The sequence below is a fragment of the Argiope bruennichi genome, chromosome 5, assembly GCF_947563725.1.
Source record: "Argiope bruennichi chromosome 5, qqArgBrue1.1, whole genome shotgun sequence".
In the NCBI taxonomy this organism is placed as follows: Eukaryota; Metazoa; Arthropoda; class Arachnida; order Araneae; family Araneidae; genus Argiope; species Argiope bruennichi.
The window spans coordinates 116,753,753-116,779,758 of record NC_079155.1 but is presented as its reverse complement, the minus strand read 5'-3'; the positions used below and the strand labels follow the sequence as shown (position 1 = coordinate 116,779,758).

General features: G+C 38.4%; 1 protein-coding gene across 1 annotated transcript; it reads right to left on the bottom strand.

The window, feature by feature from the left end:
* Nucleotides 1-4,562: 4,562 nt before the first annotated feature.
* Nucleotides 4,563-5,834, bottom strand: LOC129968366 (uncharacterized). The gene has a single exon (XM_056082223.1). It carries the CDS (start codon nt 5,832-5,834, stop codon nt 4,563-4,565), a length of 1,272 nt encoding a protein of 423 aa, XP_055938198.1.
* Between the last annotated feature and the right edge of the window lie 20,172 nt (nt 5,835-26,006).

Below are 26,006 nucleotides of genomic sequence, written 5' to 3'. Positions count from 1 at the left end.
AAACCATCCGGTTCGCCAATCTTGATGTTCGTTAAAATTATAAATGTATGAGCTATAATTAAGATCCACAGTAAATTTTTATTGAGTATAAATTTAATCCTTATTATTAACCCATGCATAAGATGAATATGATTTAATTTTTAAATTAATTATAGGAATCCCTAAATACTGAAATTCTGACTGTTAACAGAATAACTTTATGTCATATTTACAAACTTGTAGCGCAGCATGGAGCACACAGTTGATGTAGGTTACTTATAATAATACTGAATCGGAAATGACGTATGCATGCTATAGTATTTATACAAAATACAAGAAAGAGAATTTTTTTAAAATATTTACTCCAATAAATTATATATAACTACATATAACACCTATTTCATCTGTTTGTTCTTCCTTTTATGTTAAATATATTTTATTATATGATTATTTTACATTTACGTTAATCATTGTCCTACGTTAAGACGGTTTTTTAAGATTTGTATCGACGCATTTTACGCGATTTTTATTACTTTCACTTGTTTTTAAAATGTCTGGTTTTAAATGTCTGATCTGATTTTACCGTATGCTTGGCGCAGTATAGCCAAATATGGTTCTTGCGCCAATAGGTTGGTTGGTTGGTTGGTTAGTTGGAGTTTTATGGCGCAAGAGCCATATCTGGCCATACTGCGCCAAGCAAAAGGTAAAATAGGCTTCACTTATCATTAAAATTACTTACAGCACAAAACGAGGATAAAAATTTCATAAAACATAATTGCATAACATTTATATATGTTAAAAGTAAGCAAAATAACATTTTGAAAAGGAAGTAAAAAGGAAACAAATGATGGAAAGTCGTTAAAATTTTTAAAAAGATAAGGCAAAAGAAATTTGCGGAAACATTAAATGTGATTTAAAAAGCCAATGGCTCTCAGAAAGTTAAAAATATTTGGGTGGTATTTCTCACCCACCAGGTCCTTCAAACTTACTAATGACATATGAAAATATAGGAGACGATGTGAATTAAAAGTAGGACATTCAATCAAGATGTGTTTTACACTAAAATCAACATGGCACGCCGGACAATTTGGTGCCCTTTCGCCAAAAATAAGGTACCTGTGCGTGAAACGTGTATGGCCCACACGGAGGCGAGTCAACCTGACATCAGCTCTACGAATAGAGAGGACAGGCCACGGGCTAATGTCATTCTTCACTTCATGCAGTTTGTTATGGATCTGCAGATCCCATTTATTTTGCCAAGTTGAATAGATGTGATTATTGAAAGACCTCCTAATATCATTATAGGGAAGTGCTTGGTTCAAATACGACAATGCAGATTTTGCTGCAGAATCAGCCATTTCATTTCCATGAATGCCGACATGACTCGGAACCCAACAAAAAATTATTTGGAAATCCTCGTTTTGCAAGAGGCGCAAAAGGGATAAAATTCGTATTGCTGTTGGGTGCATGCGATTATGGTAGTGAGAAAGTGTTTCCAACGCACTCATGCTATCAGTATAAATTATAAATTTGCGCTGTGGCAAAGATGAGATCTTCTGTAGAGCGCAGAATATAGCAAGCAACTCAGCAGTAAATACTGAGCAACAATTATGAACCCGATGGCTCACTGTATCAGATGGAAATACTATGCCATAACCGACATGATCATCCGATTTCGAGCCATCTGTGAAAATTGGATTAAAAGAGGAATACCGATGGCGATGATAGAAAAAAAGCTGTTGGAAGACAGCAGGTGCAGTTGAGGATTTGTCGAAGCCTTTAAAAGGATTCACAAAAGAGAATTTAGGGGTATCCCAAGGTGGAAAAATAAAAGAGTCAACAGTTTTAACATTAACAGTATTGAGATCCGAGTCACTTATGAGCAATTTGGCTCTCTCACAGAATGGTAGAATGTGAGAGGGACGAGCATCGTACAGTCTACGAAGTCTACTCGTGAATGTCATTTGTCTTAAGGGGTGTTTAGAAATAGATTTTGTTCTGAAATAATATGAAGCAGAAATTTTCTGGCGTCTTAAATAAAGGGGCAACTGGTGACAAATAACATAAAGGCTTTCAATAGGGGAAGTACGGAACGCGCCGGAACAAATCCTTAAAGCAGAATGGTGTACAGTATCCAGACGCCGTAAGACAGATGATCGTGCTGAACCATACACCATACACCCGTAGTCAATGCGTGAAAGGACGATTGCATCATAAATACGGAGTAGGGAGGTCCGATCGGCACCCCAGGATGTTCTGGAAAGTACCTTCAAAATATTTAACATTTTCTCACACCTCATCCGCAAGTGTAAAATGTGCGGAAGGAACGTGAGCTTCCGATCGAAAATTACGCCCAAGAACCGTATTTCACTCACCACTGGGATAGGTATATTTCTAATGTAAATATTCGGATCCGGGTGAATGATTCTCTTCCGGCAGAAATGAACGCATCTACTCTTCTCAGGTGAGATTGCGTGTCCATTGTTGTTGCACCAAGCTACAACCTTATTAACTGCACTTTGCAATTGTCGTTCTATGAGATTCATGTTGCTACCTTGACATGAGATCTGCAGATCATCAACATAAAGGGTACCATTAATAGACGAAGGCAAATGATTTAAAATCTGGTTCAGATGAATAATAAAAAGGGTGACACTGAGGACACTTCCTTGTGGAACTCCCTCAGCTTGAATAAAATGATTCGAGTAAAAGTTGCCAATTCGAACACGAAAAGTACGTCTTGATAAAAAGTTTTGTAAAAATATGGGCAAGTTACCCCTAAAACCTAGATTAAAAAATGTTGAAAGTATGCCGTAGCGCCATGTACGGTCGTATGCCTTCTCAATGTCGAAAAATATGGAAACTAGGTGGTTCCTTCTCACAAAGGCATTGCGTATTTGAGTTTCCAGTAAAACGAGGTTGTCAAAAGTAGACCGACCTCTCCGGAAACCACTCTGCAACGGGGAGAGGCAACCATGTTTCTCTAATTCGAAAATTAGACGAGCATTGACCATGCGCTCGAAGGTCTTACAGAGGCAGTTTGTAAGAGCAATCGGTCTGTAGTTCAGAGGAACAGATGGTTCTTTGCCGGGCTTTAAGATAGGAATCACAATAGCTTCACGCCATTGTGAAGGGTATTTCTGCTCAGTCCATATTCTGTTAAAAAGCAGCAACAGATTGGAAAGGGAAATAGTATTCAAATGGCGGAGCATGTTATACGTGATTCCATCTGGCCCAGGACTGGTATCATGGACTTGAGACAAGGCCATTTCCAATTCAATCATCCGGAATTCACAATTATATGGAATGGTACCTCGTGCTTTAAAGTTCAAACGCAACCTTTCCGCGCGATTCTTAATTACCAGAAATTCAGGGCTGTAGGAATCAGTTGCGGAAACCTGTGCAAACGCTTTGCCGAGAATGTTAGCAACGTCTAATGGGTTCGAATACATCATATTACCGGTTTGTAAAACAGGAATAGAAGTTTCGTTATAGATACCATTAGCGGCCTTTACCTTTTTCCATAAAAGTTTACTGGAAGTAGTGGATGTGATGGATGAGACAAATTTTGTCCATGATTCTCTCTGACTGCGGCGCCGAATGCGGCGAGCTAGCGCTTTGGCTCTTTTAAAAGCGATAAAATTCTCAGTCGTAGGATACCTTCTAAATCGATTCCAGAATTTCTTCTGATTTTTATGACTGTCGCGACAAGCTTCATTCCACCACGGTCTACGAAATTTTCTTAGACGTGGGGATGTTTTCGGAATGGTGGTGTTCGCGGCGTTCATTATCTTATCAATGACATTTTGTACTGCTTTCGAAATATCTGCATCACTGACCATAGCTTCATTGATAACTGCTAATTGTGAGAATGCAGTCCAATCTGCCCGCTGGAATAGAAAACGCGGGGGACATATAGCCGCACCGCCACTATCAGCGTGGGAGATTATTAGGGGGAAATGATCGCTATTGTGCAGATCCTCCCCTACTGTCAAATTCAACATCGGTAGTAGTTCGGGAGAGCATAAAGCTAGGTCAAGACAGTGGAAGCTACGTGTGGGCGCATGGAAGTACGTTTGCTCGTCATTATTGAGCAGACAGAGACAGTTGTTAGCAATAAACTGTTCGATCTGCTGCCCACGGGAGTTGGTACTATCCGAGCCCCACAAAGTACTATGTCCATTGAAGTCGCCAAATAAAATGAAGGGTGACGGAAGTTGGTCTACTAGATTGTCCAGGTCTTGCTGACGGATGACACCGTGAGGCGGAAGATAGATGCAGCAGACTGTGACCAAAGACCGTATATGGACCTGCACAGCCACAGCCTGAAGAGATGTATGTAAAATAAGAGGAGTGCTCGGATAAAGGTTTGAAGTGAAGATGCAGACTCCTCCAAGAACCATGAGATCCAGTGCCTGCATCTTTCCGAACACAATTATATCCGCGTAATTTTAGTGGAATGTTGGGTGTCAAGAAGGTTTCCTGAACACCGAAACAGACAGGATGAAAATTGTTTAAGATGTACTTAATGTCAGGAAGTTTGGACCGAATGCCGCGACAATTCCAAGAAAGGAAGGTACCCATTAAGAAATAGAATTTGGCGGAGAACGATTACAGGCATTAGTTGGAGTTGCTTGGATTTCGCAACTCATCTCCAGGTCATCATCCTCTGATGGATGCAATGTAATATCTGGGCTATTTAAAGTGCCACCAAAAATTGATGATAAGTCCTTGTGGACAACACCTTTTTTCGCTAGCCCTAAGGCGACTGAATTTTTTGAAGAAGATCTTTTAAGTTTTAATGGGAGTTCTGATTTTGAAATGCCATTTTTCGCAAGCTTTAACTTCTGCGAGTTCTTTGTTCTTTTCTTTGGTGCTCTTTTTGATTTCGGGGGTTCCAATTCTGGAGTTGGATTACTTTTTATAGATTCCTCAGAATCAGACTCTGATATATTTGTAGGGCTATTAGTTTTAACAGTTCGTTTCAAGCAATTTTCACAAGAACAGTTTGAGCAAAAATTTTTTAGCACAGCCGAGGCATAACTGACACCAGGAGTAGGGGTCCGGGATTCAATTTTACGTCTGGCTTCAGGATAAGTTATATTTTCTTTTATTTTTAAAGTTGTGACCTGTTTTTCTAAGTGCCAGCGTGGGCAAGATCGAGCATACGAAGGGTGATCTCCGCCGCAGTTCACGCACTTTTCTTTTGCGTTACATTGCTGGCTATCATGCCCTTTTTCAGCACAACGGGCACATGCGAGTGTCCCGCGGCAATTAATTTTCGAGTGGCCAAATCGCTGGCACTGAAAGCACCTCAATGGATTTGGTATAAATTGTCGAACTGGTAACTTGATATACCCTGCATAAATATATTCAGGCAGATTAGGAGTATGAAAAGTGAGTACGAAATGTTTTGTGGGGAGGAGTTGCCCATCACGTCGAATTGATATTTGCCGAACATGAGTCACTCCTTGCTTTTTAAGTTCAGCAGATGTCTCTTCAAGAGGAACATTAAATAATTCTCCGCAGGTTATAACGCCCTTGGAGAAGTTGAGAGATGAGTGAGGACTCACCGATATCGGTATATTAGCAAGAGCTTTCAATTTCATAAGTTGTTGGGATTGCTTTTTGGAATCGACTTCAATTAATAAGTCCCCAGAACGCATTTTTTTAACAGATTTCACCTCGCCTACGGTCGCAAAAATTGCTTTTTGAACTAGGAAAGGAGATACGTTATGGAAAGTTTCATTGCTTTCAGATATTTGTTTTATAATGAAGAAAGTATCAAAATGATCAACATTAGGAACTTTGAATACTTTACGCCCACTGAAGGGAGATTTTCGAGAAGAGTCCATACGATATTGATGGGGATTCGGGCCCGACGGCACCACCCACCACGGAGTCCAACAAGGGAAGGCAGCCACCGGCTCTGGCCAATCCCAGCCTCGGCGCTTACCCTAGCGCTAGCCGGAACCTATACGCTCGGAGTTACCCCCGGGGACAGTGACCACCCTTAACGCCAAGCCCAAGGAGTAACCCCTTCGCTTGATCCCTAGCAGACTAGCCACTCAGGCGACTAGCTACCAGCCGATTGATGCACAGGGGACCACAGTGCACCGCCCATCTTTCTAATGGGTCGCCACGCACGGCCAACACGTGGGGTTTTGGCTGTCCATGAGAAGCAAGAAGCAAACAGAGCGGCGACAGCTTCTCATGGAGAGCTCCCTCGCTTGCCGTCGAGGGATGGAAGGATCAAGTAAATAGCAGAAGGCGTAGAGGAGAGTAAGCATGAAGGGAGTAAAGATCCCTGGGTACCTCGGGATTGGGACACCCGTACTCACCTATAGTAGGTGAGCCCCTGAGGGGTTTCTTGCGCCAATAAACCATATACAACAACAACCAATAAATTATGTAACTACATATTTAATTTTGTTTTCAAATTAATCATATATGTAATTAGTGCATTTCTAAAGGAAATATACAATTAATTACAAAAATGTTCGTATTTCTTGTAAAAAAATAAAAGTTGCGTTATTACTCAAAATACATAAGATCCATGAGGAGCCTCAAACTTTCACAAATTTAATATTTAATTTTTTCTTAAAAAATTAATCTTTTGCCAGGAATATTTACTTTTTAATTAAAGATAGATTCTACAGTACTGTAAATCCTATTAGTAAATGGGATAATGAATTCGTTATTTGCAAATTCAATAATTATACTACTTGTTTAGAAGTGAAAAAAGAATATAAACATGATATACTAATTCAACAATGAGTATTAGAAATGAGGAATATAAAAACTTACCATTAAAATTTGTCACATTATTGCTGCTCAAGTACTTAACGGAATTTTTTCTACCTAGAAAAGCAGAAAATTTAATTAATTTTTGTCTATTAGAATGAAGTAAAAGTTTAGTATAATCTGGATATAAATGGATATAATGCTCTTAAGCTGAAACTATATTAAACGAAATCCTTAAATTATGGACAGACAATATATATATATATCAGAATGAAACGATTATCAACAAGTCTATGACGTAATAAAGTTTCACTAACTTTTAATGAAATATAATCTTAAATATAAAGAGAAAGAATACATTTATTTAATGCAAAATGAATGTAAATAGCAAAAACAGACAGCAATTAAGAAGAGCTGAATAATGTTTAAACAATGTGCTTCAGAAATTAATGACATAAAAAAAATCGCTCATTTCATAAGCACATTCTTTGATAGTAATAAAACCAATTATAACTGCATACAAAGCAGTCAAGAGAAAAATACAGAATACAAGAGAGCAAAAATAGAGCAAATAAAAGGTTCATTCATACCCCAATACTTGTATAATGAATAGTATATACTCGTAAAATTGTCAAAGAGAGTATTAAACTTTTTTTCTGTGTTTAGATACATATTCACATGTTCCATGTGTGGACTGTATTTACATAAGGACATTTATTGAAATTGTTTGGAATGCCAGGTAAATATATAAATGCGTGCAACAAATCCCTCTTTGCTGCCTATGGGTAATCACATACATATTATTTCTTTTGTCCTCAAAAGAAAGAATCAAGACATGATGAATCCGTTGATCGAACGGATTACTTTACCAAATCACTGCGCTCCTTTGACCTGGTATTGAAGCGATTACGAACATGGGACATAAATGGTATCTAACTGCAATTTGCAGCTCTTAAAGGAAATTTGCATCTCTTCAAAATTATATTAGTCGGTCAACAGTTTTGGTACTACTCGCTGCAGAAATACAAGTATTTTGCACTTATTAAAAGAGCAGATAACACATACGTCAATAAGATACATACACATACGTCATACGTCGATAAGATGTCAGCCTAATCATTTACAGTAATATACGCTAGTGCAGCACAGTTTCATGTCACTTGGGGTACCATTCTATAAAAGAATTCTAACTACGCAGATATCTCATGAATGACCGAGCTCGCAATACGTAATACGAATTTATATCAATTTTACATAGAGTCGTCCAGGCACTGTTGTGAAAAATCCTAAGATGATGCATGTGAACTCGCGTAACAGAACTTGATTTATTCTGTACTAGATTTAGCAAAGACTTTTCAACATGCTGAGTTCTTACCATTCTTCCATTGACCATTATTGCTCTATAGTCTATAGGAAACAGTCCTCATCAGAGAAAGCGCTGTTGCAGAAATGAGAAAGTTCAAATGTGGGAATATACAGGGTGGTTATAATTAAAATTCCACTTTGAATTGGTTATAAAAGGAAAACTACTGGACCAGATGTTATAAAATTTGGTACTACTCTTAAAACGGCCACGGGGATTTCTTTTCCGTCCAAAAAAGTAAAAGTTAAAAAACTCACCGTCAGGAGAGAAATGGAGTATTATTAAGCAAAATAGGTCATGAAGGAAAACATCGGTTTAAAATGTGTTTAATCGTTTCTAAAACGTGTTAGAAAGGTTTTCAATGTGGCGTCCACCATTTTCAGAAAGCAAGTTAAATCGCATTACTGCATTCTCAACAGTAGCTCTTTGCATATTAGGAGGAATGTTACGCACATGTCAGTGTATCGCATCTTTCAGCTCCGCCAAATTGTTCAGATTATCCGCATAAACAGTGCTTTTTGAGATAACACACATTGAACATACTTTGCAAGAACATTTCAGAAACGATTAAACACATTTTAAACCGAAGTCTTCATGTCCTGTTTTGTTTATCAATATTACATACAGCGCCATTTCTCCCATGGTGTTGAGTTTTTGAACTTTTTTTGCCGGGAAAGAAATTTCCATGGCGTTCTTTAAATCATTACCAAGTTTGATAACATTTGGTCCAGTAGTTTTCCTTTTATGACCATTTCAAAGTGGAACTTTAATTATAACCACCCTGTACTTCACTGGATTTTGTTGTGCCTACGTAATTTGTTTTTTGCCCATTGCATCCTCAGATCCATGCATATAATACCGAGCAGCATATGAATGATCATCCAATCTTCCCTCGCAATATTTTTATATAAAATGAATCTAAGATGGCACTCGGAATTCCATTACCCGTGCAACGATATAAACTTAGTCTTGTAAATATTTCAGATCCAGCCTTATGTTGCACAGGCTTGTATCTGTGATCCTACTTCTCCAATAAATTTTTAAATTCTAGCACTAAAACATTCTGCATATAATACTTATGTCAAAAGGAATGCCAAGATCAAAATAGTTATATGACTTATCTTGAAGTCAACTTGAAACGCCACATTATCAATGCCTCTATATTTCGGGATAGGTTTGGTTTGGTTTGATTTTTTTGGCGCAAAAGCCATTTTTGACCATGCTGCGCCAAGCAAATGGTAAGAAGACAGACAGACAGTAAAAACACACATGTTAAAATATAAATCGAAAGGTATCCAAATACACATGCAGAAAATTAATGTGCAAGAATGGTAATAATTCTATATGGAACACTGTTTCGATAAAAACGCTACAATTGATCGATGTAAAAAAAACCCAAGCGTTAGCAGTAGTTAAAAAGCACTAGATACAAATATAAAAACCGATAGTTTTTAAAAATTTAAAAATGTTTGGGTGGAATTTCTCTCCCACCAGGTCTTGTAAAGTTAATGACGAAGACTTAAAAAAGTGTAGACGGAAGGAATTAAAAGATGGGCATTCAATTAAAATGTGATTTATTGTAAAATCTACACCACACGTGAGACACTTTGGTTTGGTTTGGTTATTTAGGGTTTTTGGCACAAAAGCCAAATCTGGCCATGCTGCGCCATTCGAATGGTGAGATAAATCAAGTTCATATAAAAAGTAATACAAAGAAATTTACTTATAAAAAGTCAAATTTTGAAGGGCAACGTATTAAAATTAGTACTCTAAAAATAATATGCTTTTCATATTTTTTAATAAAGGCGTCAAACAAATTAAATACGAAAAATTAACAAATTGAGAAAGCAAAACTAAATAGAATGTAAAAAACCAATGTTATGTAGAAATTTAAAAATGTTTGGGTGAGGACTTTCACCCACAATCTCTCGCAACTCAATGGATAGTGAATTAAAGAACTTTAAGCGATGAGGATTAAAATTAGGGCACTCTATTAAAACATGTTTGACTGTTAAAATTACATGGCATTTTGGACATGAAGGGCATTGTTCCCCAAATAAAAGATGCTTGTGGCTAAAGCGGGCATGGCCAATGCGCAGTCGAGTTAATTTAACGTCTAATGCACGTACAGGGATAACAGGCCATAAACTTGTCATTGGATCAACAGAATGTAATTTATTCGAAGTTTGCTGTTCCCAGGATTGCTGCCACAAAGCGCGAACATGATCAGCAAAATATTTTTTTGCATCGTCATATGGAAGTTCACGCTGCAACAAAGAACTTGCCGTTTTTGCCGCAATATCTGCCATTTCGTTTCCGGGTATTCCGACATGACTCGGGACCCAACAAAATAAAATTTTTGCGCCTCTTTTTTCAAGGTCGCGAAGAAGAATAAGGATTTCCATAGCAACAGGATGCATCCGGTTGTTGAAATTGGCAAGAGACCTCAAAGCACTGATACTGTCAGTATAAATGCAGAATGTCCGATTAGAAGAAGCTGAAATCAGTTGAAGAGCGCAAGCTATTGCAATCAATTCAGCAGTAAAAACCGAGAAAGACGTGGGCAGGCGATAGTTATAAGTTTCAGAGGGAAATACTACTCCGCTACCAACATGCTGATTGGATTTTGATCCATCAGTAAAAACTTCTGTGTAAGGGTAGTATTGACAACGGTGATAGTGAAAGAGTTGCTGAAAAATAATCGGTGCTGTTGTAGATTTATCGTAACCAGAAAAAGGGTTCAAAAATGAAAATTGTGGGACATCCCAAGGAGGAAAAGAATAGAAATTTATTGGTTGAATTAAAACCTCGGTGAGTCCCGAATCATGAAGAAAAGTTTTAACCCTCTCATTAAATGGATGAATGTGAGAGGGGCGAGCATCATAAAGTCTCCGAAGACCAACCGGGAGACACAGGTGACTAACAGGATGCTTCGGAGCCGATAGTATTCGAAAATAGTATTGTGCGGCTATCTTCTTACGTCGAAGATTTAAAGGAAGTTGACTGCATATGGCATACAGGCTTTCTACTGGTGACGTGCGAAAAGCACCAGAGCAAATTCTAAGGGCAGAATGGTGTATCGTATCAAGCTTTCGCAGAACGGAAGGGCGAGCAGATCCATACACCATGCACCCGTAATCAATACGGGATAAAATGACGGCCTGATAGATCCGTAAGAGGGATGTACGATCGGCCCCCCAGAAAGTATTAGATAGCACCTTCAGGATGTTGAGAGATTTCTCACACCTCTCCCGCAGATGCAGGACATGCGGAAGGAAAGTGAGCTTCCTATCAAAAATGACTCCTAAAAACCGTATTTCATCGGCAGAGGGAATGACAGTTCCACGAATATTGATCACATGTTCTGGATGCAGCTGTCGTTTTCGACAAAAATGAACGCAACGACTCTTTTCCGGAGAAAGAGTGAGCCCATTTTTATCACACCACAAAACTAATTTGTTGACTGCGTTCTGCAGTTGCCGTTCAATTAGGTGCATATTAGAACCTTGAGTGGAGATCTGCAGATCGTCAACATAAAGCGTACCTTGAACAGATGGAGGCAGCTGACTAAGAATTTCGCTAAAATAGGTTATGAAAAGAGTGACACTGAGAACACACCCTTGCGGAACACCCTCAGCTTGATTAAAAATATCGGAATAAAAATTACCAAGACGTACTCGAAAAGTTCGTGAGGTTAAAAAGTTTTGAATAAAAATAGGGAGATTTCCTCTAAAATCTAGGTTAAAGAGAGTTCGTAAAATACCATAGCGCCACGCACGGTCATAAGCTTTTTCTATATCGAAAAAGATTGAAACAAGGTGGTTTCTTCGTACAAAAGCATTACGAATTTGTGTTTCCAGGAGGACGATGTTATCGTAAGTTGAACGTCCACGGCGGAAACCACTCTGTAGTGGCGAGATGTAATCATGTTTTTCTAATTCAAATACCAGGCGCGCATTGACCATGCGTTCGAAAGTTTTACACATCGAGCTAGTTAAAGCGATTGGCCTATAGTTCAGAGGGTTTGCAGGATCCTTTCCAGGTTTAAGGATTGGGATAACTATAGCTTCACGCCATTGTAATGGAAACTCATGCTCAGTCCATATTCTATTAAATAGCTTTAATAAATTGGAAAGAGAGACCTCGTCCAAATGGCGAAGCATATTGTAAGTTATACCATCAGGACCAGGGCTACTATCATTAGAGCAAGCCAGTGCACTTTTCAACTCGAACAAACTAAATTCGCAATTATATGGAAGAGATCTACGGGAAATAAATTGTAATTTACTTCCTTCCGCTCGCTTCTTAGCCACCAGAAATGATGGACTGTATGAATCTACAGCGGAAACTTTTTGAAAAGTATGCCCGAGATTATTGGCAACTTCAAGAGGCGAAGAGTAAACCACATTTCCCGATTTTAACACAGGGAAGGAAAAATCGGGATATATTCCATTGGCTGCTTTGACTTTCTTCCACAATTGTTTGCTAGGAGTAGAATAAGTAATGGTAGAAACATATCTAAGCCAGGATTCCCTCTGACTACGCCGACGGATACTGCGAGCGTAAGCTCTAGCTCGTTTAAAGGCAATGAGATTTTCCGTAGTAGGATACCTACGGAATTTGTTCCAAAGTTGCTTTTGCTTTTTGTAACTATCGTGGCAAGCTTTATTCCACCACGGTCTACGAAATTTTCTTAGACGTGGGGAACGCTTGGGAATACTATTATTTGCAGCATTAATAATGCTGTCAAGGACTTGTTGTACCGCTGCCGATATATCTGCTGTATAAACCATAGCTTCAGTAATTTTTGCCTGTTTTGTGAATGCAGACCAATCCGCTCGCTGAAATAGAAAATAAGGCGGACTTTGAATCATACCGCCACTGTCAGCATGGGAAATTATTATAGGGAAATGATCACTATTGTGAAGATCATTTTCAACTGTAAAATTCAAAAGCGGAAAGAGAACTGGCGAACATATTGCAAGATCTAGATTGTGAAAGGAGCGTGTTGGTTCGTGAAAATAAGTTTTCTCGTCATTATTGAGCAAACAGAGACAGTTATTAGAAATAAACTGTTCGATCTGCCGCCCACGAGAATTTGTTCTATCTGAACCCCACAAAGTAGAATGGCCATTAAAGTCACCAAGTAGAATAAACGGCGCTGGAAGTTGATCCACTAAACTGTCAAGATCTTGTTGACTAACAGAAGCGTTAGGTGGTAAATAGATGCAGCAGACTGTAATTAATGCTCGTGCATGCACTTGAACAGCCACAGCTTGCAAATCAGTATGGAGTGAAAGAGGTATGCTCGGAAAGGAATTGGAGGTTAGAATGCAGACGCCTCCAGAATTATGTGAGCCGTTTTCTGCATCTTTCCGAACGGTATTATAACCACGTAATTTAAGTGGGATGTTTGTCTTCAAGAAAGTTTCTTGAAGGCAGAGACAAGCGGGATGAAATTTGTTAAGTATTGTCTTAATTTCATTTAATTTGGGACGAATGCCACGACAGTTCCATGAAATACAAAAACCCATTAAGGAGCGTGTGTTTTAAAAGCAGTGGTAGGAACATTAGGTGGAGTTGGCGATAACTCGCAACTCATTTGGAGGTCATTATCATCCTCTTCAGATGGATGAAGCGAAATACTATCGGGACTTTTGGGCACGCCTTTAAAAATGGATGATAAATCCTTGTGGACTATGCCCTGACTCGCAAGTCCCAGAGCGACTGAGTTATTCAAAGTTGACTTTTTCATTTTTTGATGAAGATTATTTTGAGGGATGCCACGTTTCGAAATCTTAAGCTTTAATGCTTTGTTCGGTTTTACTTTGCGTTGATGCTTTTCCGGTTTACTGGGTTCAGAAGCACTGGTTATAGAAATTTCAGAATCTGTATCAGATACTTTTGGTAGAGGTTTAGTTCTGGGCATATTCTGCACACAATTTGCACAGGAGCAATTTGCACAAAACTGGTTTTTGGTAATAGATGCGTAAGTCACGCCTGGTGTTGGCGTCTGAGCAAGTACTTTTCGCCTGGCCTCAGGATATGGAATATCTTCCTTGAATTTAACCGATACAATCTGTTTTTCCAATGTCCAACGGGGGCAAGATCGAGAAAAGGAACTGTGGTTACCATCACAGTTCACGCACTTTTCCGGTGCAGAACACTGTTGGTTGTAATGGCCTTTTTCTCCACAGCGGGCACAGGTGAGAGTCCCGCGGCAGCTGGCTTTAGAATGCCCAAAGCGCTGGCATTGGAAACATCGAAGTGGGTTTGGGATATATGTCCTAACAGGCAATTTCATATAGCCGACTTTCACAGATTCAGGTAATTTAGGATTGTTAAACGTGAGAATGAAGTGCTTAGTAGGAAGGAGTTGTCCATCCCGTCGGATAGTTATACGGCGTACATGAGTTACTCCTTCAGGTTTCAGTTCTGCAGTAATTTTTTCAATGGAATCATTAAACAACTCGCCACACGTTATTACACCTTTTGAAGAATTTAATGTAGCGTGAGCACTTACGCTTACAGATATTGTTCCCAATGTTTTCAGTTTCAGTATTTGTTGTGATTGCTTTCGGGAACTCACTTCCACAAGCAAATCACCAGATCGTAGTTTCCGGGTCGATGATACAGTACCAAGTGTTCCAGTGATGGCCTTTTCAACAAGAAAAGGTGAAACATTATGGAAGGTTTCATTGTTTGTAGATATGCGCTTTATGATGAAAAATTTATCAAAATGTATTAAGGAGGAAGTTTGATTCTTTTGTTGCCCACTGAAGGGAGCAAAGTTTTTTTTGCCCATACGATATTGATGGGGATTCAGGCCCAGTGGCATCGCCCACCACGGAGCCCTACAAGGGATGGCAGTAACTGGCTCTAGATGTTCCTAGCCTCAGCACTTACCATAATGCTAACTGGTACCTATACGCTGGGAGTTACCCCCGGGGACAGTGACCACCCTTAACGCCAAGCCCAAGGAGTAACCCCTTCGCTTGATCCCTAGCAAACTAACCACTCCGGTGGCTAGCGACCAGCCGGTTGAGACACTGGGGACCACAGTGCACCACCCGTCTAATGGGTTGCCACGCACGGCAAACACGTGGGGGTATTTGCTGTCCATGAGAAGCAGGAAGCAAACAGAACGGCGACAGCTTCTCATGGAGAGCTCCCTCGCCTACCCTCGAGGGAAAGAAAAAAAGGTGACAGCAGAAGGCGCAGAGGAGAGTAAACCTGAAGGGAGTAAAGATCCCTGGGTACCTCGGGATTGGGACACCCGTACTCACCTATAGTAGGTGAGCCCCTGAGGGGGTGAGACACTTTGGAGCCGTCTCGCCAAAAATGAGGTGCCTGTGTGTGTAACGAGTATGTCCTATACGGAGGCGAGTCAATTTGACATCAACCTCTCGTATAGTGTTAACTGGCCACAAATTAATTTTCGGTTTGATGAAATGTAATTTATTATGGATCTGCAGATCCCATGACTTTTGCCAGGTAGATAAAATGCTGCAGTTAAGAGACAGTTTAACGTCGCAAAACGGAAGTCCTTTGATCATAAATGTCGAAGCAGATTTTGCAGCTGAATCTGCTTTCTCATTCCCTAAAATGCCCACGTGACCAGGAACCCAACAAAATAAGATGCTTAGACCAGCTTGTTCTAATACACGCAACATAAACAAAATTCGAATAGCAATTGGATTCATTCTGTTGTGATAATTAGAAAGTGCTTTTAGAGCACTCATGCTATCAGAATAAATAATATTATGCTGAGTAGCAACCGAAATTTTCTGAAGAGCACAGAAAATTGACATTAACTCAGCAGTATAAACGGAACAACAATTATGAAGACGGTGACTCAATGTCTCAGATGGAAACACAATGCCACATCCAACATGATCATCTGTTTTCGAGCCGTCCGTGAAAATAGGCACAAAAGATGAATACTGATGGCGGCGATATAAAAACAGCTGCTGAAAAACAACATGTGCAGTTAAGGATTTATCGAATCCTGTAAAGGGGTTCAAAAAGGAAAAACGCGGGATATCCCAGGGAGGGAAGCAAAAGGAATCAACTGCTTTAATATGAACGTCTTTGAGATCCGAGTCATGCAGCAGCAGTTTGACTATCATAAAAGGGAAGTATGTGCGAAGGTTGGTTGGTTGCTTGGTTGATGGAGTTTATTGGCGCAAGAACCATTTTTGATTAAACTGCGCCAAACATACGGTGAGATTAATCCTCTTTTAAAAAGGTTTAAAAATTTCTAAATTGCATCATTTTCCTGAGCTTGTCTACCTGTAAAATCTACAAAACGTAAGAGCATGGTAAAACAGAATCCAAGAGTTATTTAAGATTCAAATTGAAAAGTAAAAGCCAATCATTTTTAAAAAGGTAAAAAGGTGGGGATGGGGTACTTTATGAAGAATATCTTTTAATTTAATTTGATGAGAGTGAAAGCAGCGAATTCGTTCATTGTTAAATTGTGGACATTCTATTAAAATGTGAAGAACCGTCATAGGACACTGACATGCTGTACATCGGAGTGCGGGTTCCCCCAACAGCAAATGTTTATGTGTGAGCCGTGTATGGCCAATTCTTAATCTGGTAAGAATGGTATCAATTTTTCTACTAGGCAAACAAGGCCAACAATCGATTAGATGCTTTATTGTTTCAAGTTTATTTACCTCTGTAAGATCCCACTGGATTTGCCATTTGAAATGCAAACTGGATTTAACGTGGTTTTTTATATCTTTTAATGGAATAGGAGATTTTAATATACTGGTAGCAGATTTCGCTAGATTGTCTGCTAATTCATTTCCCCGTATACCAACGTGAGAAGGAACCCAGCAGAAAAGAACTTTGAACCCCTTGCAAGTGAGATTATCATGTAGTTCAAGTATGTTAAAAGTCAATGGATGAGAGAAACGGTGGAGTGATGTCAACGATTCTAAGACACTTTTTGAGTCTGAATAAATGATATAGTTATCAGGTGGACTATTTGAAATGTGAGATAATGCATGAAGGATGGCGGTAATTTCTGCAGTAAAAATAGAACATGAAGGGTGAAGTTGAAATGAGATGGTATCATTGATAAAAACACAAGCAAATGAAGTACATGAAGAACTTTTCGAACCGTCTGTAAATATTGGAATGAAATTTTTATAAGATTCACGATGATGAGCAAAAAGTTGGAGGTAAATCTCAGGGGCCGTATTAGTTTTATCAAAAGGTGTAAATGGATTTAAGTATTTTAGTCCATGTGATTTCCACGGAGTGAGGTAATATTTTACGTTTGATACAACGTGGATATTGTCTATGTTTAAACTGTTTAGAATGTTTGTTGCTCTGTTAAAGAATGAAGGAATGACGGATGGTCTGGCATTTTGTAAGCGAAGTATGAATTGATTTTGCTTGTAATTAAAAAACGGATGTGATGGAAGGGATAAAAGTTTAAAATAGTAATGGAGAGTTAGCATTTTCCTTCTCTGATCGAGAGAGGGCTCACAACATTCGACATACAGGCTTTCGACAGGAGAAGTACGAAAGGCGCCACTGCAAAGTTTGAGAGCTGAGTTATGAATAGGGTCTAATTTTTTTAACACACTCTGTCTTGCAGAACCGTATATTACACATCCGTAATCCATCCTGGAGAGCACAGCTGCTCTGTAAACTCGAAGCAAGGATGTTCTGGAAGCTCCCCAAGATGTATTTGAAAGAACTTTTAAGATGTTTAAAGCCTTTTCGAGTTTCTTTCGTAAATATAAAACATGTGGGCCGAAAGTGAGTTTTTTGTCAAAAATTAGTCCTAAAAATTTAATTTCATTAACAACATTGATGAGTTGACCGTCAAGTATGATCTCAGGATCTGGATGAAGGCGGCGTTTACGACAAAAATGTACACATTTTGTTTTCGTTGAGGAGAAAGAGAACCCATTAAGAGTAGACCATTGTTGAATTTTATTTACGGCCAGTTGAAGTTGTCGTTCCATAAACGCAATATCATCCCCTGAACAAGATATGTAAAGATCATCAACGTAAAGGAAACCTTTGACACAGAGTGGAAGTTGTTTTAAAATGTCATTGATCTTTAAAGCAAAAAGCGTTACACTAAGTACACTACCCTGAGGCACGCCTTGTTCTTGAATAAAATAGTCTGACAGTTGGTCTCCAATTCTTACTCTAAATTTTCGGAGTTTTAAAAAATTCTGAATGAATATGGGTAGATTACCACGAAGGTTGCAATTATACAGATCGTGAAGAATACCAAATCTCCAAGCACGATCGTAAGCTTTCTCTATGTCGAAAAAAATAGCTACGGTATGTTGTCTGCGAACAAACGAATTTCGAATTTCTGTTTCCAAGGCGAGCAAGTTATCGATTGTTGAACGTCCCTCTCTAAACCCGCTTTGGAAGGGTTGGTTGGTTGGTTGGTTGAGTTGCGTTTTATGGCGCAAGAGCCATATTTGACTAAACTGCGCCAAAACACTAGATATGCACATTCTTCATATTTTATGTGATAGTAACCAGTTCAGTAAATGAAAATTTTAAAGTTTAAAGAAAAGAACTTAAATGAGATTATAAATATTTACATCTCTAAGGAACTTAAAAAGGTTTGGATGGGGATTTTCTCCAATCAGTTGGCTTAAGGTAACGTTATTTGTTCCAAATCGGTCGAGTCTATATGTATTAAAATTTTGACACTCTATTAAAATATGCCGCACTGAAAGAATGCATTGACAATGAGAACAAATAGGTGCAGGCTCTGAACAAAGCAAGTGCTTGTGCGTAATTTTTATATGACCGATTCTAAGGCGAGTCAATATTACATCTTGTTTCCTGCTTAAATTAGATGTGTTAATGCGACCGATAAAAGGCCAAAACGCGTGTAATTTATTTGTGAGCTGCTCGTCCCAATTTCTTTGCCATTTTTTATTGATCCAATTCCTAACAGCTTGTAAAGAATCTTTCAGTGGGACAAAGTTTTCCACCGTGAGCGTAGCCGTTTTAGATGCCTTGTCAGCTACCTCATTACCTACAATACCCACATGGCCAGGAATCCAACAAAAAGCAATATACAGACCTTTATTGGTTAAATATTTGTACATTTCTGCACATTTAAGAACCAGAGGATGACTAAGAGGATTGACATTCTTCAGAGCATCGATTGCACTTTTTGAATCTGTATATAAAATAAATTTCCCTCCGAAATAATTCAGTTTAAGTAAAGCTAAATATATACCATATATCTCTGAGGTAAATACTGAGCAAAACTGGTGTAATCTTTCCGATATAGTAATATCTCCTATCACAACTGCTGCTCCAACATGATCTTCATTTTTAGAGCCATCAGTAAACACAGGCTCATAGTTTGAAAAGCGATCTCTGTGATCGTAAAATAAATTTTTGTACACGATTTCAGGTGTTGTTGATTTCGGCAAGTGTTCAAACTCATTAATAAAATTTATATTTAATTCCTCCCAAGGTGGAAGTTCATCATTTTTCTCCAAGATTGGAAAATCGGTAACGTTAAAATTCCTCAAAGTGTCCCCAACTCTGAAGCCGAATGAAGGGATGAACGAACGCTTTAGCGCAAATAATGACCCATATATAGGATTAAGGACTTTATAATGCATCGGGTGAGATGAATCGCTTTTAATTTTAAAAAAAGCATTGAGAGTAAGCCTCTCCCGTCTCAACTCTAATGAAGGTTCATTGCTCATTACATAGATACTTTGAATCGGGGATGTTCTAAATGCTCCCAGACACAGCCGGAGGCCCTGATGATGTATAGTATCAAGAGCGTTCAGGGTAGATTTTGCAGCCGAGCCGTAAATAACGCATCCATAATCGAGTTTTGAACGTATAAGAGCTTTATAAACTCTCATCATAGCAGTGCTTTCGGCTCCATATGATGTCCCCGAAAGTATTTTGATAAGATTTAGAGATTGAATGCACTTTCTTTTTAAGTAATTTATATGAGATTTGAAAGTCAGCTTAGAGTCAAGTATCAGTCCTAAATATTTTGCTTCCTTTACGATAGGAATTGTGCAATCATTCAGTAAAATTTTTGGATCCAAATGGAGTCCACGTCTTCTGCAAAAATGTACGCCATTTGTCTTTTGAGTTGAAATCTGGAATCCATTTTCTCTGCTCCATTGACTGATATTATTCACCGCCTCTTGCAATTTCTTTTCAATATAGACCATATCTGTGCCGGAGCAGTGAATTGCAAGATCATCTACAAAAAGAGAGCCTTTCACGCACGTTGGTAATTGCTTCATGACTCCATTTATTTTAACAATGAATAGGATAACACTAAGAACGCTACCCTGAGGAACACCCTCCTCTTGATAAAAGTTGCGAGATAAAATATTTCCTATTCGGACTTGAAACGTTCTTGTCTTTAAAAAGTTCTTAATAAAAATTGGGAGATTGCCTCTAAAACCAATTTCATAGAGGTCTTTTAAAATTCCGTATCGCCATGTTTTATCATATGCCTTCTCCATGTCAAACAGAATTGAAACAAGGTGTTTTTTACTAACGAAGGCCTCTCGTATAGAAGTTTCTAGTTGTAAAATACTATCCACTGTTCCTCTACCGACTCGGAAACCAGATTGAAAAGGCGACAACCATTTCTTTTTTTCCAGAACATGTATAAGTCTAGAATTTACCATCCTTTCCAATACCTTGCAAAGACAGCTAGTGAGAGCTATAGGTCGATAACTGCTAGGAGTTTTAGCGTCTTTCCCAGGTTTTAAAACAGGGATTACCATGGCTCTTCTCCAAGAATTGGGGAACTTATGTTCTTTCCATATTCTATTAAATAAAATTAAAAGGTTATGCATGGACGTCTCAGTTAGATGAGTGAGCATGAGGAGATTGATCTTATCAGGACCAGCAGAAGTAGCATGCGATCTACTCAAAGCGCGTTTGAGTTCATTAAGATAAAAATCAGAATTATATTCTTCGTCTGTAACGGTATTAAAATTTATACCTTGTCTCTCTTCATTTGTCTTGAATAAAATAAAATCTGGCGAATATGAATTCGCACTAGAAACAACAGCAAAAGTTTCTCCTAATGTGTTCGCAATCTCTTTAATATCTGTTACGACTTGTCCATTGTAATTCAAAAAGGATACTACTGGGCTATCATATCTACCAGATAGTTTTCTTATCTTGTCCCACAGCTTTTTTGATGATATTTGATTATTTATGGAGTTAATGAAATTTTGCCAAGATTTCCTTTTACTTACGCGTTTGACTCTTCTAAAGTTTGCACCAGCCAATTTAAAAGCAATTAGGTTAGATGTGGTCGGATAGCGTCGAAAGTTTCCCCAAGCTTTCTTTAGTTCTTTCATAGTAATTCGGCATTCTTCATTCCACCAGGGTTTCCATATTTTTGGTGTTTTCCCTGATGTTTTAGGAATAGTTATATCTGCTGCTTGAATAATTAAATTTGTAACTTTGTCGGCTGCGTCTTCTATGCTATAATCTTGTACCATTTCCAATGTTATTGTAGCAAGTTGTGAAAATAGTGTCCAGTTTGCTTTCTGAAATATGAATTTCTTCGGTCTTTCAGGATATCTAATGTCATCATCTATGTAATTTAATATGATCGGGAAATGATCACTGTTATACAAGTCGTCTTCTGTATTGAAATTCCATTTGATGATTAAAGAAGGGGAGCAAAGAGCTAAATCAAGTGTGTGGAACGTCCGAGTTGGTTGATGAAAATATGTTTGGTTATTATTATTTAATAAACAGATACAGTGGTCATCAATTAGAGTTTCTATTTGTTTCCCTCTTATATTAATATCTGGACTGCCCCATATTGGGTTATGGCCGTTGAGATCCCCAAGAAGAAAGAACGGTTCAGGTAATTGATCTATTAATTCATCTAATTCCTGTTGAGTGCAAATATAATTAGGTGGGAGGTAAATAAAACAAACAGTAACAAGGACATCAATCTGCAGCTGAATTGCCAATGCTTGTATCTCGCCATTTAATGGTATCTGTATAAAGGGAAAATCGTTTGAGATTAGAATTGCTACACCAGCTGAAGCTCTTGCGCCTTGAGTGTAATCTTTCCTTATTATGTTGTAATATTTAATATTAATAACATCGTCAGGAGAAAGACAAGTTTCCTGTAATCCGAGGCAAATGGGCTGGTATTTATTTAAAAGCGATTTAATATCATCAGAGTGGGACTTTAAACCACGGCAATTCCACGAAATAAGTTTAAGTGCCATAAAAGCTTATTTTTTCTTTGATGTATTTAAAGTCTCTTCTACCCCGTCAGTGAACATCACGTCATCATCAGATGGGTGAATTTTAAAATCATCAGTATCGTCATCTTCGTCAATTCTTGATTGTTTTAAAAAATCTTGTTTAGTAAGTGTACGTTTTTTAATGGAATCTCTTATTTTTCCGTCCAAGTTATTTTTCACTGTCTGTATTCGAGACTTCCTCATAGCTTTTGTTTCTTTGAAAAGTTTTAAGGTTCTTTTGGGTGTTTCTACTTTTTTATTGTTGGTTGTAGGTATACGAGATGTTTTGTTATGAGTAATGTTACCACTGTTTAATTGAATAGTGGGTGGTATTTTTAAGGCATTATTGTCATTTAGATTTCCTAAGTTAGTTTCCTTTTGGTTTTTTTGGTCATTTACTTTAGATATATTTGGAGGTCCAGTTTTGTTTTGTATTATTTCTTTTCCAGGATCATTGGATCTATTGTGATTAGCTGAATATTGCCTAGATGAAGGCATTGGGTTATTATCAGATGATATTTCTGTTTGTGGTGCTGTTTTATTTGAACAATACGGGCAGGTTTTGGCCGCAGAAGAATATGACACTCCAATAGTCGGTGTCCTGGAAATTACAATTTTTCGTGCTTCGGCAAAAGAAATATTTTTATTGACTTTTATTGTTTGAATTTCCTTTTCTTCGATCCATCTAGGGCATTTCCGAGTATAAGATGGATGGTCACCTTTGCAATTAATACATTTCGGGATAGAGGAGCAGGATTTACTGTTGTGCCCAATTTCCGAGCAACGGCCACACGTTTCTTTGCCGCGGCAGGCTGCCATAGAATGCCCGAATCTTTGGCACTTAAAGCATCTTAATGGATTGGGTATATATTTCTTAACGGGGCAGTTTATGTAGGCTATACGAACAGATTTTGGAGGTGTAGGGATATTGAAAGTCAGTATTAGATGTTTAGTTGGAATTATCTGGTTATCACGTTTAATAGATATTCTCTTTACTGATGTTACGTTTTGATCCTGCAAGCATTCAAGAATTTCTTCTTCAGAGTCTGATTGAAATTCAGATTCGGATATTACACCTCGAGAATTATTCAAAGATTTATGAGGAGTGACAGTGACTGCATGTTCTCCAATCGATTTCAATGATTTTAATAATTGTGTTTGTTCCAAGGATTTAAGTTCAATTAGGATGTCACCAATTTTTGTTTTTTTAATAGATTCAACTTCACCAATCATTCCCATAATGGACTTATGGATCAAAATAGGAGAAACAGTTTTAAAATTACCTTCAATTTTTTTAATAACGAAAAATTTATCAAAATGCAAATGGTGCTCCAAAGGAGAGTTTGACGGACGCATGTCTCCGCCGGGACCGAAGTTTTGGGAACCCATAATTTTTATGTGATGTTCATTCCAGTACGCCCCCACCCACCATGGAGCCCAATAAAGGAAGGCAGTTGCCGGCTCTGGGCTTCTCCAGCCTCGGTACTTACCTTAGGGGTGGTACCGGAATATAGATCTACAAAGACTGCAGACCTAACCCTAGAGCAGTACTTCCTTGTTCCCATAGAAATATACCACCAGCCGATTGACAAGAGCGGGCTCACTCCTGCCGCCCGACTTACGGAGCAGCATGGGCCAAAGAGAACGCAAAGGGACCCCAGGATCCCACTTTGCCCCTAACGGGTCGCCATGCACGGCCAACACATGGGTTTAATGTAAAACTCAAATATCAAACAAAATCCAACATAAATAGAAATGAAATATCAATTCAAATGATACAAAAATGGAAATTAGAAAAATAAAAAGAGAAGGATCGCTAGGGTAACCCGGGGGCGCGACACCCGTATTTACCAAAGACGGTAAACCCCCTGAGAAAAGGAAAGATCCCTGGGTACCTCGGGCTTGGGACACCCGTACTCACCTAAAGAAGGTGAGCCCCTGAGGGGGCTTTGGAAGGGACTAAGAAATTTATTAGTTTCCAAGTAATATATTAAACGCTTGTTGACCATCTTCTCGAGGACCTTACATAGACAGTAAGTGCAATCGGACGGTAGTTGCATGGGTTTGATGGCTCTTTTCCAGGTTTAAGAATAGGTATTATAATAGCCTCTTGCCAGGATGATGGGAAAGATTGCTCATGCCAAATTCTATTATAGAGAAATAGTAGATTGCGTAAAGATATATTAGACAGATGTTGTATCATAGGGTAACTGATATTGTCGGGACCTGGAGATGATTTACGAATTTCAGAGAGACATCTTTTTAATTCAGGAAAAGTGAAATCTGTATTGTAAGGAGCAAATGGAGAGGAATGAAAATTAATTTTTTGCTTTTCAGCTGTAAATTTATGGCGAACAAACGCAGTTGAATAATTATTACTATTTGATGTTTTAGCTAATTCTGAAGCAATGCAATTAGCAACGTCTTTTAGAGATGAAACAGAGATTCCATTAGCATAGAGAATTTTTATATTGTTAGATTTGTATATGCCGCAGGTTTTCTTTACCCTCTCCCATAGTTTTTTGCTAGATATGTTGGAATTAATACTGCTAATGTATCTTTCCCATGACTCCCGCTTACTTTGTCGTTGTATTCTTCTCGAGTTGGCCTTTGCTTGCTTGTAACTAATTAAGTTCGCCGTGGTTGGGTTTCTTCGGAATCGACTCCAGGCCTTTCTTTGCCTCTTGTATGCCTCGCGGCAATCCTCATTCCACCATACCTTCCTTTGTCTTTTAAAATTTTTGGAGCTTTTAGGAATTGAATTATCGGCTGCAGCAATTATCACTTCAGTGACATTTTTGATAGCAGTATCTATACTATTGTTAGTGATCATTTCTTTAGTTATATTTGCCCTTAACTGAAATTCTACCCAATTGGCTGCTTTAAAATTATATTTTAGTGTGCGATGAGTTAAAGGTGTTTGTCTGTTATCAGAAATAATTAAAGGAAAATGATCGCTATTGTGGAGGTTATTGGCAACATGGAGTGTAAGATGAGGCAGAAGGGTTGGAGAACATATTGCAAGGTCTACAGAGTGAAAAGTTCTAGTTGGCTCGTGAAAATAAGTATATTCGTCATTATTAAGCAGACAAAGACTGTAATCATCTAATAATTTTTCAATTTGTTTGCCCCTTGTGTTTGCATCAGTATTACCCCAAAGTTGGCTGTGTCCATTCATATCACCAAGGATGATGAATGGTTCCGGTAGCTGGGAAATAAGATGATTCAGCTTATTTTGCTCAACAGGAGTATTTGGTGGGAGATATAAACTGCAGACTGTGAATAAGGAACGAGTATGAATTTGAACTGCTACTGCCTGCAAAGGGGTATTTAATGCTAGTGGAGATGAAGGAAAAGAGCTCGAGATCAGCAAAGCTACCCCACCCGAAGCTCTATCGCCTGTACCATTTTTTTGTACGAGTTCATAATGCTTTATTGGAATTGTGTTGTTAGGCTTTAAATAGGTTTCCTGGAGAGCAATAATGGAAGGTTGGTGTACATTGATGATGTCCTTAAGGTCTGAAATCTTATTTTTAATTCCTCGGCAGTTCCAAGAGACAATATTGGCCATGCAAAAAAATTAAAACACAAAGCAAATGAGTTTTTAAGGAGACCGTAATGAAGTATCAGTTTCACTAGCTGAGGACAGAATGTCG

What these genes read in the sequence shown, in the direction of transcription:
- LOC129968366 (XM_056082223.1), bottom strand. Translation starts at nt 5,834, where the DNA reads ATGGACTCTTCTCGAAAATCTCCCTTCAGTGGGCGTAAAGTATTCAAA.